The sequence below is a fragment of the Hylaeus volcanicus genome, unplaced genomic scaffold, assembly GCF_026283585.1.
Source record: "Hylaeus volcanicus isolate JK05 unplaced genomic scaffold, UHH_iyHylVolc1.0_haploid 12237, whole genome shotgun sequence".
Classification (NCBI taxonomy): Eukaryota; Metazoa; Arthropoda; class Insecta; order Hymenoptera; family Colletidae; genus Hylaeus; species Hylaeus volcanicus.
Window position 1 is genome coordinate 814,853 of NW_026533172.1, and position 14,645 is coordinate 829,497.

At 32.1% G+C, this 14,645-nt stretch overlaps 6 protein-coding genes, 1 long non-coding RNA gene and 1 other non-coding gene across 17 annotated transcripts; 4 read left to right on the forward strand and 4 right to left on the reverse strand.

The window, feature by feature from the left end:
- Window positions 1–101: 101 nt before the first annotated feature.
- Window positions 102–3,228, reverse strand: LOC128883939 (fibrillin-1-like). Of its 4 annotated transcripts, none has more exons than XM_054136833.1 (13): window positions 2,994–3,228; window positions 2,855–2,942; window positions 2,670–2,804; window positions 2,484–2,612; window positions 2,060–2,425; window positions 1,886–2,011; window positions 1,643–1,828; window positions 1,398–1,547; window positions 1,171–1,338; window positions 951–1,094; window positions 459–863; window positions 295–397; window positions 102–236 (listed from the first exon to the last, which is right to left on the reverse strand). In XM_054136833.1, exons 2-13 carry the CDS (start codon window positions 2,877–2,879, stop codon window positions 215–217), a joined length of 1,959 nt encoding a protein of 652 aa, XP_053992808.1. In that variant the 5' UTR covers window positions 2,880–2,942; window positions 2,994–3,228; the 3' UTR covers window positions 102–214. The 4 variants fall into 4 exon arrangements, with proteins under 4 accessions (XP_053992808.1, XP_053992810.1, XP_053992809.1 ...); XM_054136835.1 differs by having other exon boundaries at window positions 2,138–2,191; window positions 2,237–2,425; window positions 2,855–3,228; XM_054136834.1 differs by having other exon boundaries at window positions 459–620; window positions 693–863; window positions 2,855–3,228.
- Window positions 916–2,083, forward strand: LOC128883946 (uncharacterized). The gene is made up of 4 exons (XR_008459170.1): window positions 916–1,035; window positions 1,108–1,203; window positions 1,263–1,457; window positions 1,512–2,083. It is a non-coding gene; the product is annotated as an uncharacterized LOC128883946 (long non-coding RNA).
- A 168-nt stretch (window positions 3,229–3,396) lies between the features above and the next one.
- On the reverse strand, window positions 3,397–6,220 carry LOC128883937 (uncharacterized). The gene is made up of 8 exons (XM_054136831.1): window positions 4,922–6,220; window positions 4,713–4,861; window positions 4,561–4,663; window positions 4,358–4,473; window positions 4,177–4,308; window positions 3,941–4,108; window positions 3,781–3,884; window positions 3,397–3,695 (listed from the first exon to the last, which is right to left on the reverse strand). The coding sequence occupies exons 1-8, from the start codon at window positions 6,213–6,215 to the stop codon at window positions 3,641–3,643; spliced, it is 2,121 nt and encodes a 706-aa protein (XP_053992806.1). The 5' UTR covers window positions 6,216–6,220; the 3' UTR covers window positions 3,397–3,640.
- Window positions 6,221–6,472: 252 nt separating this feature from the next.
- LOC128883942 (co-chaperone protein HscB-like) lies at window positions 6,473–8,558 on the reverse strand. Of its 4 annotated transcripts, none has more exons than XR_008459167.1 (6): window positions 8,014–8,141; window positions 7,587–7,666; window positions 7,369–7,491; window positions 7,147–7,314; window positions 6,993–7,048; window positions 6,473–6,938 (listed from the first exon to the last, which is right to left on the reverse strand). XR_008459167.1 is itself a non-coding variant. In XM_054136840.1 (6 exons), exons 1-6 carry the CDS (start codon window positions 8,326–8,328, stop codon window positions 6,782–6,784), a joined length of 873 nt encoding a protein of 290 aa, XP_053992815.1. In that variant the 5' UTR covers window positions 8,329–8,558; the 3' UTR covers window positions 6,473–6,781. The 4 variants fall into 4 exon arrangements, 1 of the variants encoding a protein (XP_053992815.1); XR_008459166.1 differs by having other exon boundaries at window positions 7,369–7,513; XR_008459165.1 differs by lacking the exon at window positions 8,014–8,141 and adding an exon at window positions 7,723–7,779 and having other exon boundaries at window positions 7,369–7,465.
- Window positions 8,559–8,697: 139 nt separating this feature from the next.
- Window positions 8,698–11,627, forward strand: LOC128883940 (uncharacterized). 2 transcript variants are annotated; one of them, XM_054136837.1, is made up of 4 exons: window positions 8,698–8,774; window positions 9,103–9,212; window positions 9,279–11,442; window positions 11,502–11,627. In XM_054136837.1, exons 3-4 carry the CDS (start codon window positions 10,090–10,092, stop codon window positions 11,592–11,594), a joined length of 1,446 nt encoding a protein of 481 aa, XP_053992812.1. In that variant the 5' UTR covers window positions 8,698–8,774; window positions 9,103–9,212; window positions 9,279–10,089; the 3' UTR covers window positions 11,595–11,627. The 2 variants fall into 2 exon arrangements, with proteins under 2 accessions (XP_053992812.1, XP_053992813.1); XM_054136838.1 differs by lacking the exon at window positions 8,698–8,774 and having other exon boundaries at window positions 8,785–9,212; window positions 9,279–9,621; window positions 9,706–11,442.
- Window positions 11,605–12,446, reverse strand: LOC128883943 (trafficking protein particle complex subunit 1-like). The gene is made up of 4 exons (XM_054136841.1): window positions 12,157–12,446; window positions 12,017–12,098; window positions 11,903–11,952; window positions 11,605–11,845 (listed from the first exon to the last, which is right to left on the reverse strand). Exons 1-4 carry the CDS (start codon window positions 12,444–12,446, stop codon window positions 11,659–11,661), a joined length of 609 nt encoding a protein of 202 aa, XP_053992816.1. The 3' UTR covers window positions 11,605–11,658.
- Window positions 12,447–12,522: 76 nt separating this feature from the next.
- Window positions 12,523–14,109, forward strand: LOC128883944 (uncharacterized). Of its 3 annotated transcripts, none has more exons than XM_054136842.1 (7): window positions 12,523–12,615; window positions 12,689–12,815; window positions 13,043–13,087; window positions 13,188–13,280; window positions 13,345–13,422; window positions 13,471–13,649; window positions 13,797–14,109. In XM_054136842.1, exons 2-7 carry the CDS (start codon window positions 12,738–12,740, stop codon window positions 13,867–13,869), a joined length of 546 nt encoding a protein of 181 aa, XP_053992817.1. In that variant the 5' UTR covers window positions 12,523–12,615; window positions 12,689–12,737; the 3' UTR covers window positions 13,870–14,109. The 3 variants fall into 3 exon arrangements, 2 of the variants coding, with proteins under 2 accessions (XP_053992817.1, XP_053992819.1); XM_054136844.1 differs by having other exon boundaries at window positions 12,582–12,815; window positions 13,797–13,834; window positions 13,896–14,109; XR_008459168.1 differs by lacking the exon at window positions 12,523–12,615 and having other exon boundaries at window positions 12,617–12,815; window positions 13,176–13,280; window positions 13,797–13,834; window positions 13,896–14,109.
- A 234-nt stretch (window positions 14,110–14,343) lies between these two features.
- Window positions 14,344–14,416, forward strand: Trnaa-cgc (transfer RNA alanine (anticodon CGC)). Its single transcript has one exon. It is a non-coding gene; the product is annotated as a tRNA-Ala (tRNA).
- The last annotated feature ends 229 nt before the right edge of the window (window positions 14,417–14,645 follow it).

A 14,645-nucleotide genomic window follows, 5' to 3' on the forward strand; every position in this document is an offset into this window, starting at 1 on the left:
ACATCACCAATGGTGCTACAAACGTAAGGCAAGTTAAAAAAAAAAACGCTTTACCGTTATGGATGAAAACGTGAGTAAAAAACGTATGTTTTAAATTAATAGTGTAAAAGTAAAAAAGTGTGTAACAAATGACCTTTAAAAAGCATTTGTATGCAGAACGTTTTGATATTTTTAATATGGAATACAATTGGCCGTCAGTCCCATATGCGTAGGATTAAAAGTAATTTCTAGGTTGTCTAAGATACGTTTAAGAATGAGAACATTATTAAAATGCTTGTCAATCAAAATGCACACCTTCGGACCAATGACCGTCGAACGCACGCGGCTAGTGTAATTAAAATTAATGTCACACACAAAGATCCTAAAATTATACCATTCCAATCAATGAAAAGAGGTTCTGAATTGATATGAAACGCAATAGAGTCAAAAAAAATGTGAACACCATGCTGGTTAAATACCACTAAGAATTTGGCATTTCTGGTAGCGAACTAAGACTTTCTCACAATCCTTTGGTCCAGAAATGATATACCGAGTTTGATATTGTGAACCTTCGTTAAGTTTAAGCTCACACGTACTCCAAACGCTCCAAGGCGATAAATTGCACTTATAATCATCGTCATCTTTATAAACGAAAGGAATATATGAGTGTTTATAGTAACAATGACGACTAGAAGAAAAAAAGAAACACTTACGACAAGGTCGTTTATTATATTTTTGAAAAATCATAGTATCTTCTATTTTACTGCACTCAGGAACGTTTAATCCATATCCTGGCAAAGGTGTGCGCGATGCATTACGATACCCCGCTCCACAGCTTGTATTAACGTCTCCATACTCGCTATAGTCCGAATACTGACAATTTTCTAACGGAAAAAAAAAAATTTATTGGTTAACATTTGTTAAAACACATAAGAACAGCACTCTCTTTTGTTATGCTCCATGTTTCTTACCGCATTCAAATGGCGTCTTAAGAAAACGTAACCGTTTACAATCACAAGTGAAGTTATTCGGAACAGCAAAACCGTCGACGCAATGGTCCGTACAATTATGCGTATTCATTTTGCATTCATCTATATCTTTACAACATTCGTCTCCTTTTGTATTCAGAAAAAAAAAAAGATTTTTTTGTAATGTTTAATATAAAGATTAACTGGTGAAAAGAAAACTAACTTGGACAACCAGTGAACAATCGATTTTCGTTCGGTATACTAAGATACCCCTTAAAACAATCACATTTAAATGAACCTCTTGTATTTTGACAGACACTACTATGAGGATTGCAAGCTTCTACAATGCCTTTGTCTTTTGTTTCAACACCCTCTTCACATTCATTAATGTCTACAGTTTAAAAGTAGAGAGACGGCAAATAAAGTTATGAAAAATCGTACGGACACTACCTTGACATAAAACTTTTGGGCTGTTGTCAGGAACTAATTTAGCGATCTTTTTGAAACCAGGTAAACATTCACATTCGTACCCTCCTCGCGTATTGATACATTTTGATTCAATAGTGCACTCATGGGTTCCTTCAGCGCATTCATCAATATCTTGAATATATCAAAAACAAATCAAAAATTAATTCACTTGTTGACAGCTTCCTTTTTTAAAAAATTTATTCAATTGAGACAGCCTTATATTCTACCTTCACAACCCCATGGCAAATTTCGAAATATGAATCCAGGAGCACAACGGCATTGATACATATTGAATTTAACAAAAATGCAAGAGTCTTTTTCCATGATAGAGGGTATAAGTCCATTTTGGCTTTTTTCCTCTTCATATTTTAAACGACAAGGATCGAGTTTCGGTATAAGACATTTATTATATACTACCGAACAACAAGGCAATTTTTTTGTGATGGTAAAGAGAACATAAAAAATTCAACCTGTACAAAGATGATCATTTTTATTTGCGTATCCTGGTAAACATTCGCACTTATACCCTCCAAAAGTATTCTGACATACAGATGTTTCCTTAGAGCATATTTCTTCTTGCAAACATTCATCAATATCTGATTGAAAAAAACTCAACTTTTGAAAAATTGTGTTTTTAAACAAACCTGAACATTCAAAAAAATTATTTAATTTTTCAAAACCGTTACGACATTCGCAAACAAAACCACTCTTTTTTTGAACACAATTTGTCGTTTTCGGATCACAATAATGCCCCGTCAATTCACAAGATGAAACATCTAGAAAATCCAAATGACAATACCATTTCAATAAATCTCCATTACCTATACACTCGAAATTGTTAGTTGTTGCTTCAAGAGACATTTCGTTTGATAAATTAGAAAAGTAATGTTTTTCCATATTTGAAGGACAAACACAGATAAGGTTTTTCGAAGATTTGCTGCAACTGGCATCCGACGTTTCTTTCATACAAGAGTTGTAATCATAAGAGCAATCCGCTTTAATACTTAGAGCTAAAAACACCCGTCGATGTTATTAAATAATTTGAAATTTTGGTCGAAAAAGATTTACGTCGACAATGGCCGTCATTCATAAAAGAAAAATTGGGTCGACATTTACACGAGTAACCGGTCGTGACGAGGCCGCACGTTGATGTTGCCAAGTCACAAGGTGAGAAACGGCAAACGGGGTTATTCATAACTAAAAAAACCGAAAAGACTGTACAAAATCTTTTTTCAATCATACTTTAAAACATACAACAAGCATTTCTGGACAATTCGCCATTGACACATAGACACCATTGTTCCAGTGCGTTTGTAAACTTTAACCGAGCTTCGGTACTTGAAAAAGTAATCCACTCACCATGCTTGTTAATGTCTTTACATACGGTGTCTAATAAAAAAAATTCATTTTAATCAAAAAGATATTGCCAAATAATATACCATTAATTGTTGGAAACTCGGACATTTTGAATGAATTGATGGTGTAAAAGTTAAGAAGTTTTGGTTCAGTCAGGAAATCAAAAGCAATCTTTATTACAAAAATAGTACAACATTTGTTTTGTGAAATGATAGTACTAACACACGCATTTAATACAATAAGCGGAATGAAGCGCTACATTTAAAGAGAATTTTTATTTTTTCTTGATACAATGGATTGAAGGTAATTTTTTAACCAAAGAAGCCTTTAGTGTGGTTTAAGATGACAAAGAAAACGGACTAATGATCTGGTAGCATCAACGCAGAATTCGTTTTAAAGTGTTTTTTTTCAAGTTACTTGTTCCATGTAGCAAAAGGCAACCGTACCGGAATTTCAAGAAAACATGTTCAGATAATTTTATTAAATAATAAAAAAAAATTTTGTCATTTTAAAATGACAGATCTTATCTTAAGCTCTTGTCTTTCGTATAACTTTTTATTTAAAGTAGGACGCGTTTTAAAAAAAAATTGTATGAATGCAAAAAATTGTAACGCTATTTGCGTGGAACACAATAGTGAAAAAATCATAACAAAGTTTGAGCTTTTCGTTGCTTTGGTTGACTTTATTAAAACAATTAAATATTCACCCACTCATTTTATTATAAATTGAATAAAAGAATGTTGCGCTAAGTGCATTTAAAATCATAAAAAAAAAATACATTGTCAAGTTGATTTGTCTTCAATGCGAACAGGATAAAAATGGCACACTTTTTTCATCAATAATTGGCAAAAAACAAAATAAATATTTTATTATTTATTGCAAGAAGCTTTTTGTGCACGTTTTTTTGAACCTTTTGAATATACTCTAGATGAAACAAAAGAATACAGTCAATTTGATAAACATCACAATCATACATCAAACGCTACTGAAAAGTACTGCATTGTCATACCTATTTTCAATGGGATCAAAACCTCTTGTATTAGAACCGTAATTGGCCCAAGAAGGACATTTGAAACAATAATCGAGTGATGTAAACGATTGTTTCGAGTGAACCTGAAAAAAAAAAATTAAAGCTTTTTGACTGTAAAGTGTATGTCAACTAAAACTACCAATTGAAAAAATTTAGGGTAATCAATCCATGTATGCCATTCGTTGTTTATAAAAAATTTTTTATGAGCAATAAGAATACAGCAAGAATGTTGATGTTCTGATGCTATTTGATATGTTTCTTGTAATAGTGGATTGGATTGTAAAATGGATTGAGCATATTTAATAACCTGATAATGTAATCAATTAGAATAAGAAACAAAAAAAAGATATTGACAAAACAAAAAAAATATGTTACTTCTTCATGCCAAGGAATATCTTTCATTGTAATACTTTTCGATGATGCAGCCGTTCCAGAATACGTTACTGCTTTAATTTCGATAAAATCGGGAATTCCCATTAACACTAATTTTCCAAAATTTTCAGCCTCCTAAAATGAATAACAATATATTAAACCTTTTAAGGCGTTGTAAAAACACCTGCATATTATATGTCTTCACTAGTGTCAAACGGAACACAGTTCTATAAGAAACATGGCGAATATGTTGTAAGCATTCCATAAATCGACTCCAATAATCGGAAAATAAAGGTCGATCTATATGTTTATTATGAGATGAATATTGATTTTATATATTAAAAAAAAAAAAAAAAGAGAGAAAAAAATGATTGAAAACCTGCTTACCAATAGCCTTAAGAGTTTCGGGTGTTGCAGCATCAACGGAAACATATAATTGTGTCACCGGTGGTAAAGATTTTAAAGCATCAGGAAATTGTGCATTGGTTACCTTAAAGAGCAATTATGACATATTCAACTTTTCTATACAATTTTACTACCACAAAAGTCGAAATTTTTTTTTCATGCATTTTAGTCAAAAGCTGTGAAAATTTTGGATACATAATAGGTTCACCAACAAGTGATAAAGCGCAATGTTTAATAGTTTTAACAGCGCTTTCAAAACGTAAAGGATCCACACCAGCAACACCTATAAAAGTATCAATAAAAGCAAAAATAAAAAAGTTGAATTCAATGAATTTAACAATACCTTTTAACTGTTTCACCATTTGTTTATGCCCTTCCATAATACCTTTCAAGATTAAATCAGGATCATCCATATCCCATTTCCATGTTGTCCCCACCGGATTTTTATGATGACGCCAACAAAAGACACATTTATTAGCACATGCTAGAGAAGGGGTGGCTTCCATACATGAATAAGACTCAATACCATAAAATGTATGTTTATAACATCCCCCACGACCACGTAATTGTGATTTTGTCCACCGGCACAGTTTGACCGCTGAATGCGTTCCTACTATTTTGTACCCTTCTTTAACTAATTGATTTCGCTGATGAATTGACAACATTTCATGATGTGTAGAAGGTAGTGGTATATCTTCAACATCTGCCTTGTTCGATTCACAAGCTCCTATATCATTTAAAAAATCTTCTTCTTCTTCATTGGATGAAACGCTTTGTGTTGTTTCCGTATCATCATCAACGACGTGCGTAATTTTCTTTTCAGGAACAACAGTGTTTTCTAAAATGTTTGTCACATTATTCCACGTTCGTGTTGTTGACCGTGGTTTAATTGAAGACACTAAGGGATACAATTGATTTTCAGATTTTTTGTTGACATGTTGATGAACATGTTTTTCATTTAGAATACAATCATTTAGCGCTTTCGATAATTTTTGTATCCATGAATTTTGTTGAGATTGAGTATCGTGAACTTCATCTATTTTGATTAACGGTAATAAAAAATGAACATCTAGTTTTTTAAGTTTTTGATAAATTTGAATACCGCATGTACAAAATTGGTCATAGTCGGAGTTTCCGAAACACAACACACAAAATCCTTTAACAGAGCGTAAAGCTTGATACCGTGAATGACTTGGAAAATTTTCTTGGTAAAAGAAATCGTAAAAATTCTTTCCTGAGGTGGGAATCGATCCATTGACCCACGTAGAAATGCATAAAATAACAATTTGGTAGTTTGCTAAAGTTTCAAAGCAAGGTAAAGATGCTGGAAACGTCTTTAGCGATTTTCCTTGAAAATCATACAAGGCTGCATTGCGTACAGTAATGCAACAACGATTTGAAAATTTGCGGGTATTCCATTCGCATAAAGTGTGTGCTAATTGAACACAAAACTGCTCGGTTGTTTTGGTTTCTGTACTATATAAAATAAGAATGGAAAACTTCTTTTCATTTGATTGCAAAACTTTCGTTTGAAGCAAGTTCACCAAAGGAGAACTTGCGAAAAGATAAGGTGAAGACAGCATAGACGTTGTCTTAACGGCGCCTGAGAAAAGTATGGTATTACTCGGGAAAAACATGTTGCTTTGTTTTCATTCTAGAGCCAATGGTTTATCAAATAGAAAGCAAATGTCTATTCTAATACTTTTTAAGAGCTCCGAAAAAAATTGTTTTGCGTGCGTATGATCATCTTAGAAAAATACTGAACAATGAAATGTAAGATCTGAAAATCAGAACAATAAAAGTAATAAATCGTCCTCTACTTGAAATCTCAAAGGGTGTTTGTTACAACACTTGCTCATAATCGTAGAAACCATGAAACCTTAAAGATGCGTCATTTCACCAAATTTAAAAATAGTTATTTACATTGAAATAAGAATACATGTTTTACCACACTGTAATGTTCTAAATAAAAAGAAAAATATGACGATTTGAAGATTTTTCAACTAGAATCTCATTTCATTTTTGAAAAAAAAAAATTGTAAAAATAATTCATTGCGCTGGTAGTTTTTCTGCTAACGTCAAGACCCTGTCCAAAAAACTGGTTTTTACGTTATTAAAAGGCTTTTGTTTAATAATAAAATAGTATGCTTTACGCGTTTTGAAGTGTATTTATTTCAATTCATTTACAAACTTATATCTCCTCTTACGACTTATAGGATGACAATAAATAAAGTAATTTGTGTTCTAGTTGTTGAAACATTTGACATCGGTCTAATAAACGCACAGCATCCTCAAAAAAGTGAGATTCAAAAACATGACATAATTGTTCCTTTTCTTTTAAAAGCCGGTTAGATACATTTCTAAACGCAATGTTTTGTTATTAAAAAAAAAATGTTTAATCAGAATAAGTTCACCTATACAATAATTCCGTTTCATGTTGATTTACTAATTTTTCGATCCGTTCTTCAATCTACCATTTGTATAAATGTTGACAGTATTGTTTTGAAAATGAAAATAGTTTTTAATTTAAGACACACATTTGTTGCAAAGTTAATTCAGTGTAATTACCTCAAAAACTTCATGCAATAGTGTCCCATTCAGCCGTGCATCATGTGAAGACTTGACAAGTCCTTCCTGCGAATAATGTTCTAACATAACACTAGCCCAGCGTAAAGAATCCGTTATAATAGAATAACACGAAGAAATTAAAGCGGATAAGTTGGCCGCATACGCTTCCTAGGGCGCAAAAAAAAAGGAACTTTTGACCACGAATTGCTATCAAATCCTTACCTCAGGTGTGGATGCGTAACGATCAGGGTGAATGCAACTCTGAAGTTGTCGATAGTGTCTCTTCACCGTTTTAAGACAAATGTTATATTTGAAGGGTCTTGAAATGAGTAAAAAAGAACCACACTGAAATATCTTATATTACACACTAAAAATATTACGCATTTGAGCGTTTTTAATAAAAAAAACGTGCAATTAAAAGAGAAAGCGCAAAAACTTACACATTGAATAATAGGGCAATATTTTTAGCTTTTTTCAAGTTTGATAAAAAAGATTCAAATGTAGATAACGCGTCACATTTCTGTTCAACAAAAATGAAAACTTTATGTTTTTTGAAAAACCACATAAAACTATAACCGTAAAGTACACATTTCGAGTCAACGCGTATATGAAACAGTTGCCATTATAAGAAGGAACAAAAAAAAGAAAACTTTTTGTACGTCGTGCGTACGCGAAGGAAGCGTATCAGGTAAGTGATGATATTGACTTTTTATGTAAAACAGCTAAGAACACATTTTCAAGTTTTAAAAAAGATTGAAAATGTGGATTCGCAATCACAAAATAGTTTAAAGAAAAGAAAAGTGACTGTGTGAATGACTTTGTGTGTGTATGTCATCCTTTTGGCTTTTACCGTTTTCGACATCTTACCTGACAAAAAGTGACGTTTCGTACGCTAGGTGGATAAAAGTTTTCCAAGGTGCTTTCATTGAAATAATTGCACTGGGAACATTTCCAATTAAATTTCTTAACGAAAAGGCTTGAATTCGTATAAGAGGGTTGAACGGCATGCAGTGCAAGTTGCATGCATCCGTTTTGGTTCTCGAACGGAATGTATCGAGCAGGTTTAAAAGAAACACCAAAACGGGCATAAAAGGGTAATTTTGTATAACTATAAGACTTAAAAAATGAGGTCCACGCGGATGTTTTAGGTTGAACTTTTTGCAATGTCCGTTTTAACGACATGAGAATTTTGGCGCAGTTTCTACAGACCAATAATGGATTTGAAAATCAATCGTTACTGGTAAAAAAATGTCTTCAAGTTTCTTGCTTTTTTTTTAAAGAGTTTTTTTATCTTTTTTATTGATGATGATTTAATTTTATAAAGTAACAAGCGTTCAGAGGAATCTCTGTAAGAATTAAGTTTTATTTTTTTCGGATTTCAATCGTTTCCTCCTAATAGTCATTTTTTTTAAGTCCAAACCTTTACAGTGAATGTAAAACTGAAAAGAAATTTTAGTCCAATTTTGTTTGAAAATTGAGTAACAAAAAACATCTCACAGCACTGTGAAACAAGTAACATTAGCTTGAACCACAGTCGTAGCCTGATGGAAGGAATAGTCACGCTCGCTCTTAATGAATTATAAATTTCTTTCAAAAAACAGTAAAACATAAGAGATCAACTTAACGTGGTAAGGAATGCTAGCAAGTACAAACACTAACGTTTTTCTATTTGCCATAAAAGAACACTACCAGTGGCAAAAAATGTGATGAGTTGATGAGTATTTTTTCATATCATTGAAAAAACAAAGCCACATAAAGTGTTTGGATTGTTTAGATACTGATAAACATTATAAAAAACTACATTTTTTTATAACGTTAAAGAAAAAAATGAGCATTTTGTATTGACAATGTTTAACGAATGATCCGACTTTTTTTTTTAAGAAAATTTTTGAATTCTTGTTGCTGTTTATTAACCGCGAATTTTTACTTGCCAGTGTTTGTTTCAATATCTTGTAGGAATCGACATTTTGGTTTTGTCACCTTTTCACTGCCTATAGCAAATCATATATAAATCTCCTGGCAGTGTCTTTAATAAAGCCAAAAGCAGCGCTTTTATGGAAAATAAGGTACTCTTCTATTGTTTGTAAAAGACTTTAGTACATTTTTTGAAACGTGTGTCTTTGAATGAAAAGAGTCAATCCTCTTGCACGAATCCGTTGGTGTTACTACTAGAATATAATGATACAGATGAAGAGAGTGAACCGGAAACTTCTTCTTGTGACACTGCTAAAAAAAATTTGAAGAAAAAGACAAACGTGAAGACGGATGACACAAAACAAAAGTGGGATGTTCCAGTACATGGAAAAGACACTTCCGTAATTTTGCCCATTGACAAAAAGTCATATCAGAAAACTTTTCAAAAACTTGTTGAAGACTTGAGATTTATACGCAAAACATGTGCAAAGTATGAAACTGAGGACAAAATACTTCAAAATGCAAATATTGATAAAGAATCTCTCAAGGAAAGAGTAAAATGTAAATACATGAAGAAACAAAAAAAAACGAAAACGTCATGAAGAGCAAAAAAATTCATTGTTTTCTCTTTGACTGTTTCTTTAGGCTTTTTCTAGATAAGAAAAAAATGCAAAGTGAAAGAATGCAGTGAAATGGTGTTGTTTTTCCTTCTTTTGTTGTGTATGTTTACTTTTATCCACAAGTTGTTAATACTGTCATTTCCAACATGTTTTATTAATTTTTTTTATTTTTAAAATCTTTGTCTTATTAAACTGTTGAATCTAATAATAAAGTAATTTTATATTGAAATTAATAAGAAACATAAAAAGATGCATTGAACGTTTTCGTTTTTTTTCTTAAAACGAAACTGTTGTTACATAAAAAGCTGAATGCAATCACAGGCGGAAGTTCGTGAAATAAGTTGTTAGCGTATCCCAATTCACCTTAAACTTTTTTTCAAAAAAACTGTCAAACTCAATACAAAATACAATGTCAATCAAAGATATCAAGGGCCTTAGTGAAAGTAAGGTAGCGGATATAACGCTAGCTGAGTTAGGTCGAGAAGAACTTAAGTTAGCAGAAGTGGAAATGCCAGGGCTTATGGCATGCCGTCAACAATTTACTACTCAACCTTTAAAAGGAGCCCGTATTACAGGATCTTTACATTGTACGATTCAAACGGCGGTGCTTATAGAAACGTTACAACATATGGGAGCCACGCTTCGATGGTGTAGTTGTAATATTTTTTCAACACAAAATCAAGCTGCAGCTGCCTTGGTTAAAAATAACTCGTGTACATTGTTTGCTTGGAAAGGAGAAAGTATTGAGGAGTATTGGTGGTGTACTTATCAAGCCTTAACATGGCCAGATGAAGATGGGCCTACGATGATTGTTGATGATGGTGGCGACGCAACATTAATGATTCATGAGGGTGTCAAAGCAGAAAAACTGTTCAAAGAAACAGGTCAATTACCGGATCCAGATTCCGCTACATGCTTAGAAACCCGGTATCTTTTAGAGGTTTTGCGATGTTCTCTTTTAAATAATCCTGAAAAATGGACTCAAATGCAAAAGAAAATTAAAGGTGTCTCCGAAGAAACAACAACAGGTGTTCTTCGGGTTAAACAATTAGCCGAAAAATGTGAGCTGTTATTTCCAGTTATCAATATTAATGATAGTGTAACGAAATCCAAATTTGATAACATTTATGGTTGTCGTCATTCCCTTCCAGATTCTATTATGCGAGCAACAGATGTTATGATAGGTGGAAAAAAAGCTGTCGTTTGTGGTTATGGTGACGTGGGAAAGGGGTGTGCTGCCGCTATGCGTGGCTGTGGAGCACGAGTGTTTGTCACTGAAATAGATCCCATTTGTGCTTTACAAGCTTGTATGGATGGATTTCTCGTAACGACATTAGAATCCGTTGTACATGATGCTGATATTTTTGTGACGGCTACAGGAAATAAAGATATTATTTTACTTAAACATATGGTTGCAATGAAAAATAATGCTATCGTTTGTAATATAGGCCATTTTGATAATGAGATTGACGTTACAGGGTTGTTATCTATGAAAGGAATATCACGTATCACTATTAAGCCTCAAGTAGATCGCTTAATTTTTCCAGATGGCAAAGGCATTTTACTTTTAGCTGAAGGCCGTTTAGTTAATTTAGGCTGTGCCACCGGTCATCCTTCCTTTGTCATGTCGTGTAGTTTTACTAATCAGACGTTAGCACAGCTTGATTTATGGACTAATTCAGAGAAATATAAAGAAAAAATCGTTTATTTATTACCGAAATTACTTGACGAGCACGTCGCACGACTCCATTTATCACATTTGGTAAAAATTTTTTTGTGTTACCTTTATCATAAATAAGTTTCATTTCACTTTACCTGTAGGGAGCTGAATTAACACAATTAACATTTGAGCAAGCTAAATATTTAGGAGTTTCCGAAAAGGGTCCATTTAAACCCATAACATATCGTTACTAAATATATTGTATGTTGTGTTTTAATTTGAATAGAAATAAAAAGAAATACAAACACAACAAGCTATCTACATTTTCGTTTCGCAATGATACAATGAGAGTAATCCGTTTTTCGTTTCAAGCAATTTACTATAGCGACTTTGTTGTATAAAATTTTCAAGCTCCACAGAAAAAAAGAAAGCAGCGTTTTCCGAAACGCTCGCTTCATTCATACATCTTAATATTTTACCAACATAAATGTCTTTATACACAGTTCTAAAAATTGAACTTTTCTTGAAACAAGCAACCACTTAAAGAAAAACTACAACTTACTTTAAAAAATCACACATGTCTGGTAGTCCAGGCTTCGTAATCAGTACAAACTTGTAAAGAATCAAACAATGTGAAATTTTTGTATCATTCTTACTGCGTAAAAAAATAGCATACCTTGCAACCAGTAAGAGATTCAAAATAATGAAGTTTATACAGTGAAGTACTAAAAGAATGGAAGGATGAAGAAGTGACAATGCTAAAATAGAAATAGTGTCAGTGTTTATTTTTTTTTTATAAAAAAAAATGAAGGCTACCTTGTTGAAGATTGCTCCTCAGGACTTATTTTTTTACAAAATGTTTTAATTGAAAACAAAAGACCAAGCATAAGGCTTATTTGTTTTTGTGATATGCAGTTTAAATGATTCTCTGATTCATTCTTTTCATGTCTCTTATCTATGTACCATTTGTATGAAAACACAGGACATTGGTGTTTAAAGATGTGTAAAGAATACAGATTTTGCTGTGCGTCATTGAGATTCATCACGTTTCTATCTAGTGGAACTGGAATGATGACGCATCTTATTCTAGTCTCAGAAACATGCATGAAAAGGTAATTCGCCAATGGTTTTCTTTTTTTTCTAAATATGTCTCTAAAAAAACTAGTACTACATTAACTCAAAGTTTTAACCTTTTTTTTTAATTCATTGAGAAGGATTTATAAAACATACAAAGTGAAATATTGCCGGTGTGGTTCCACATTTCGCAAAAATTCAGTAGGATTTTTGTGTCTTTTCACACCACCACTTCATAGTGTCTTGTGATACATGAAATTCTGACTTTTACAAGTGTATTGTTGCCGTAACATAAACTTTGAGTTGCTTAAAATTATAAGCTAATGAGTTGCTGGTATTGCTGCAATACTAGCGAACCATCTAAAACCCTATCGAATACGGAAAAGGAATTAAATCTTTTAGTACGTTTGCTTTTGTAGTAGAGTCGTTGCTTGTCTCTTTAAATAAGAGTAAAGAAAAACACAAAATGCCTTTATTTCTTCTTGTTACTTTGAAAGTAGTAAACAAAGGAATAAAATGAAAAACAATATTCTTTCATATCATTAATACAAAAAAAAAAATTTTACTGTTGTTTTTATTGTGTACAAGTTAATTTTGTTTATTTTCTTTTTTTAAATGTTTTTTCAAGGCGACTAATGACACATTCTCTTCTATAGTTCAAAATTTCGCCATGGTAACAAAATATGATTATTTTTTAATGAAACATTGTCGTGGCAAGCAAATTTATGTTTTTCACAATCAATTGATGTCGTATGGGTAAGAATTGCTGGTAGGCAGCTACAAAAGGAGGAATACCTACGACGATTTACAATGAAGAAAAAAAAGAATTATGTGATTATTTACTAAAAATGGACAAGTATTTATTGGTAATAAAAAAAATGTGTTATTTATCCATATCTATAAATTAAATTCGGCGTTGATAAACATTAGGAAATTACATTAGAAAAATTACAGAAACCATTGATGCAATCTGAACCACATGATTCTCGCGTGTATCAAATTGACCAGGTAAAACATTGCCGTTTGAATTTCGGTTTTAATCGACATTTTTTGTAGATTACGGGAATATGGGTGTTAGACAAAGAATCAACACAAACAGACTTAGCAGCCACTTCTTATCTATCATTTAACAAATGTCTTCTGATACGTTTTGAAAATCCTGTTCCCCCGATATGTTTTATTTTCACTTCCTTGTATGAACGAGATCAGTTTGCAATATGCTTAAAAATTATCAAGTAAGCTAGATGCAATACAAAAGCTTTTTAAAATTTTTTAGATTTCCACATTTAAGAGTTAGTGTAGCTTTTTAAATTGTATACATAATGTCTCGTTATTATAATCTTTAATCTAGTTATTTGTTTTGTTTTTTGGTATTGTCAAAGGCGATCTTTTCCTCACAACTACGCTATGAAAGAAAATGGTACCTTGTTGTATGTTATTATATTTTCTTTTTAACTGTGAGTTCCATGTATTTTTCCAAGTGTGATTTCTTCGTAACATTTCACCTTATACACCTCTTTCAATAATGGAATGATCAGCTTTAAGGCAAACGCAATGGAGTAGTCTAATGGATACAGAAAAAAAGATAGCGTTTTTCGTCACAATCTAATTTTTTTCCATTTTGAATGTAACAATCTAAAAGAGAAAGTCTTAACCAGTCTGAGGAAAACCTTTTAATCATCTTATTAGACACTAGTACACATGACAAAACGCGTTCTGTTACATTAAAATAGTTGAACGCTTTATGATATTAAAAATCACGTAAAGTTATCTCAAAACGAATCTTCGTTTAAAAGATGTTAGTAAATAAAAAAAAATTAATTATTAAATAAACTGAATAAAAAATTCATAAACTAAAAAAAAAATGAGTAACAATAATGCTAGTTTAACTTGTTGATCCATACACAAATAAAAAATATTAATTTAGCAGGGCGTCTAGCTCAATTGGTAGAGCGTTCGCTTCGCATGCGAAAGGTACTGGGATCGATGCCCAGGTCGTCCAGATATCTGTTCTTGTTCGTACTATACATCTTAATTTTTTTTAAGGTAATTTATAGACTTTGTTTCTTTTAAAAAATGAAAGTCTTTTGAAAGTCTATATTGAATGCTACGGTAGACTACGTTACTAGGAATGTTCATGTAGGTGGCTACGAAGAACACGTAACAAAAATGTAAAGTTTTGTATCAAAAGTTAAGAGAGTCCAATTTGGCAATAAGATTAGGTTAAGACA

Excerpts from the sequence above, each read along its gene's own strand:
- LOC128883939 (XM_054136833.1), bottom strand. The coding sequence starts at position 2,879 with ATGTCCGAGTTTCCAACAATTAATG. Across the intron at positions 398-458 it reads GAAATGCCAAATTCTTAGTG|AACCTCTTTTCATTGATTGG; the intron begins GTATTTAACCAG and ends ATATCAATTCAG. Across the intron at positions 237-294 it reads CGACGGTCATTGGTCCGAAG|ACAACCTAGAAATTACTTTT; the intron begins GTGTGCATTTTG and ends AACGTATCTTAG.
- LOC128883937 (XM_054136831.1), bottom strand. The coding sequence starts at position 6,215 with ATGTTTTTCCCGAGTAATACCATACTTTTCTCAGGCGCCGTTAAGACA. Across the intron at positions 4,862-4,921 it reads AATGGTGAAACAGTTAAAAG|GTGTTGCTGGTGTGGATCCT; the intron begins GTATTGTTAAAT and ends ATACTTTTATAG. Across the intron at positions 4,664-4,712 it reads AAAAAATTTCGACTTTTGTG|GTAACCAATGCACAATTTCC; the intron begins GTAGTAAAATTG and ends TTGCTCTTTAAG.
- LOC128883942 (XM_054136840.1), bottom strand. The coding sequence starts at position 8,328 with ATGTCGTTAAAACGGACATTGCAAAAAGTTCAACCTAAAACATCCGCG. Across the intron at positions 7,667-8,013 it reads GAAACGTCACTTTTTGTCAG|AAATGTGACGCGTTATCTAC; the intron begins GTAAGATGTCGA and ends TTTGTTGAACAG. Across the intron at positions 6,939-6,992 it reads GAAACGGAATTATTGTATAG|AAATGTATCTAACCGGCTTT; the intron begins GTGAACTTATTC and ends CATTGCGTTTAG.
- LOC128883940 (XM_054136837.1), top strand. The coding sequence starts at position 10,090 with ATGTCAATCAAAGATATCAAGGGCCTTAGTGAAAGTAAGGTAGCGGAT. Across the intron at positions 11,443-11,501 it reads GACTCCATTTATCACATTTG|GGAGCTGAATTAACACAATT; the intron begins GTAAAAATTTTT and ends CTTTACCTGTAG.
- LOC128883943 (XM_054136841.1), bottom strand. The coding sequence starts at position 12,446 with ATGCATGTTTCTGAGACTAGAATAAGATGCGTCATCATTCCAGTTCCA. Across the intron at positions 11,953-12,016 it reads AATCTCTTACTGGTTGCAAG|TTTGTACTGATTACGAAGCC; the intron begins GTATGCTATTTT and ends ATTCTTTACAAG. Across the intron at positions 11,846-11,902 it reads GACATGTGTGATTTTTTAAA|AACTGTGTATAAAGACATTT; the intron begins GTAAGTTGTAGT and ends TTCAATTTTTAG.
- LOC128883944 (XM_054136842.1), top strand. The coding sequence starts at position 12,738 with ATGAGTTGCTGGTATTGCTGCAATACTAGCGAACCATCTAAAACCCTA. Across the intron at positions 13,281-13,344 it reads AAATGGACAAGTATTTATTG|GAAATTACATTAGAAAAATT; the intron begins GTAATAAAAAAA and ends GATAAACATTAG. Across the intron at positions 13,423-13,470 it reads GCGTGTATCAAATTGACCAG|ATTACGGGAATATGGGTGTT; the intron begins GTAAAACATTGC and ends CATTTTTTGTAG.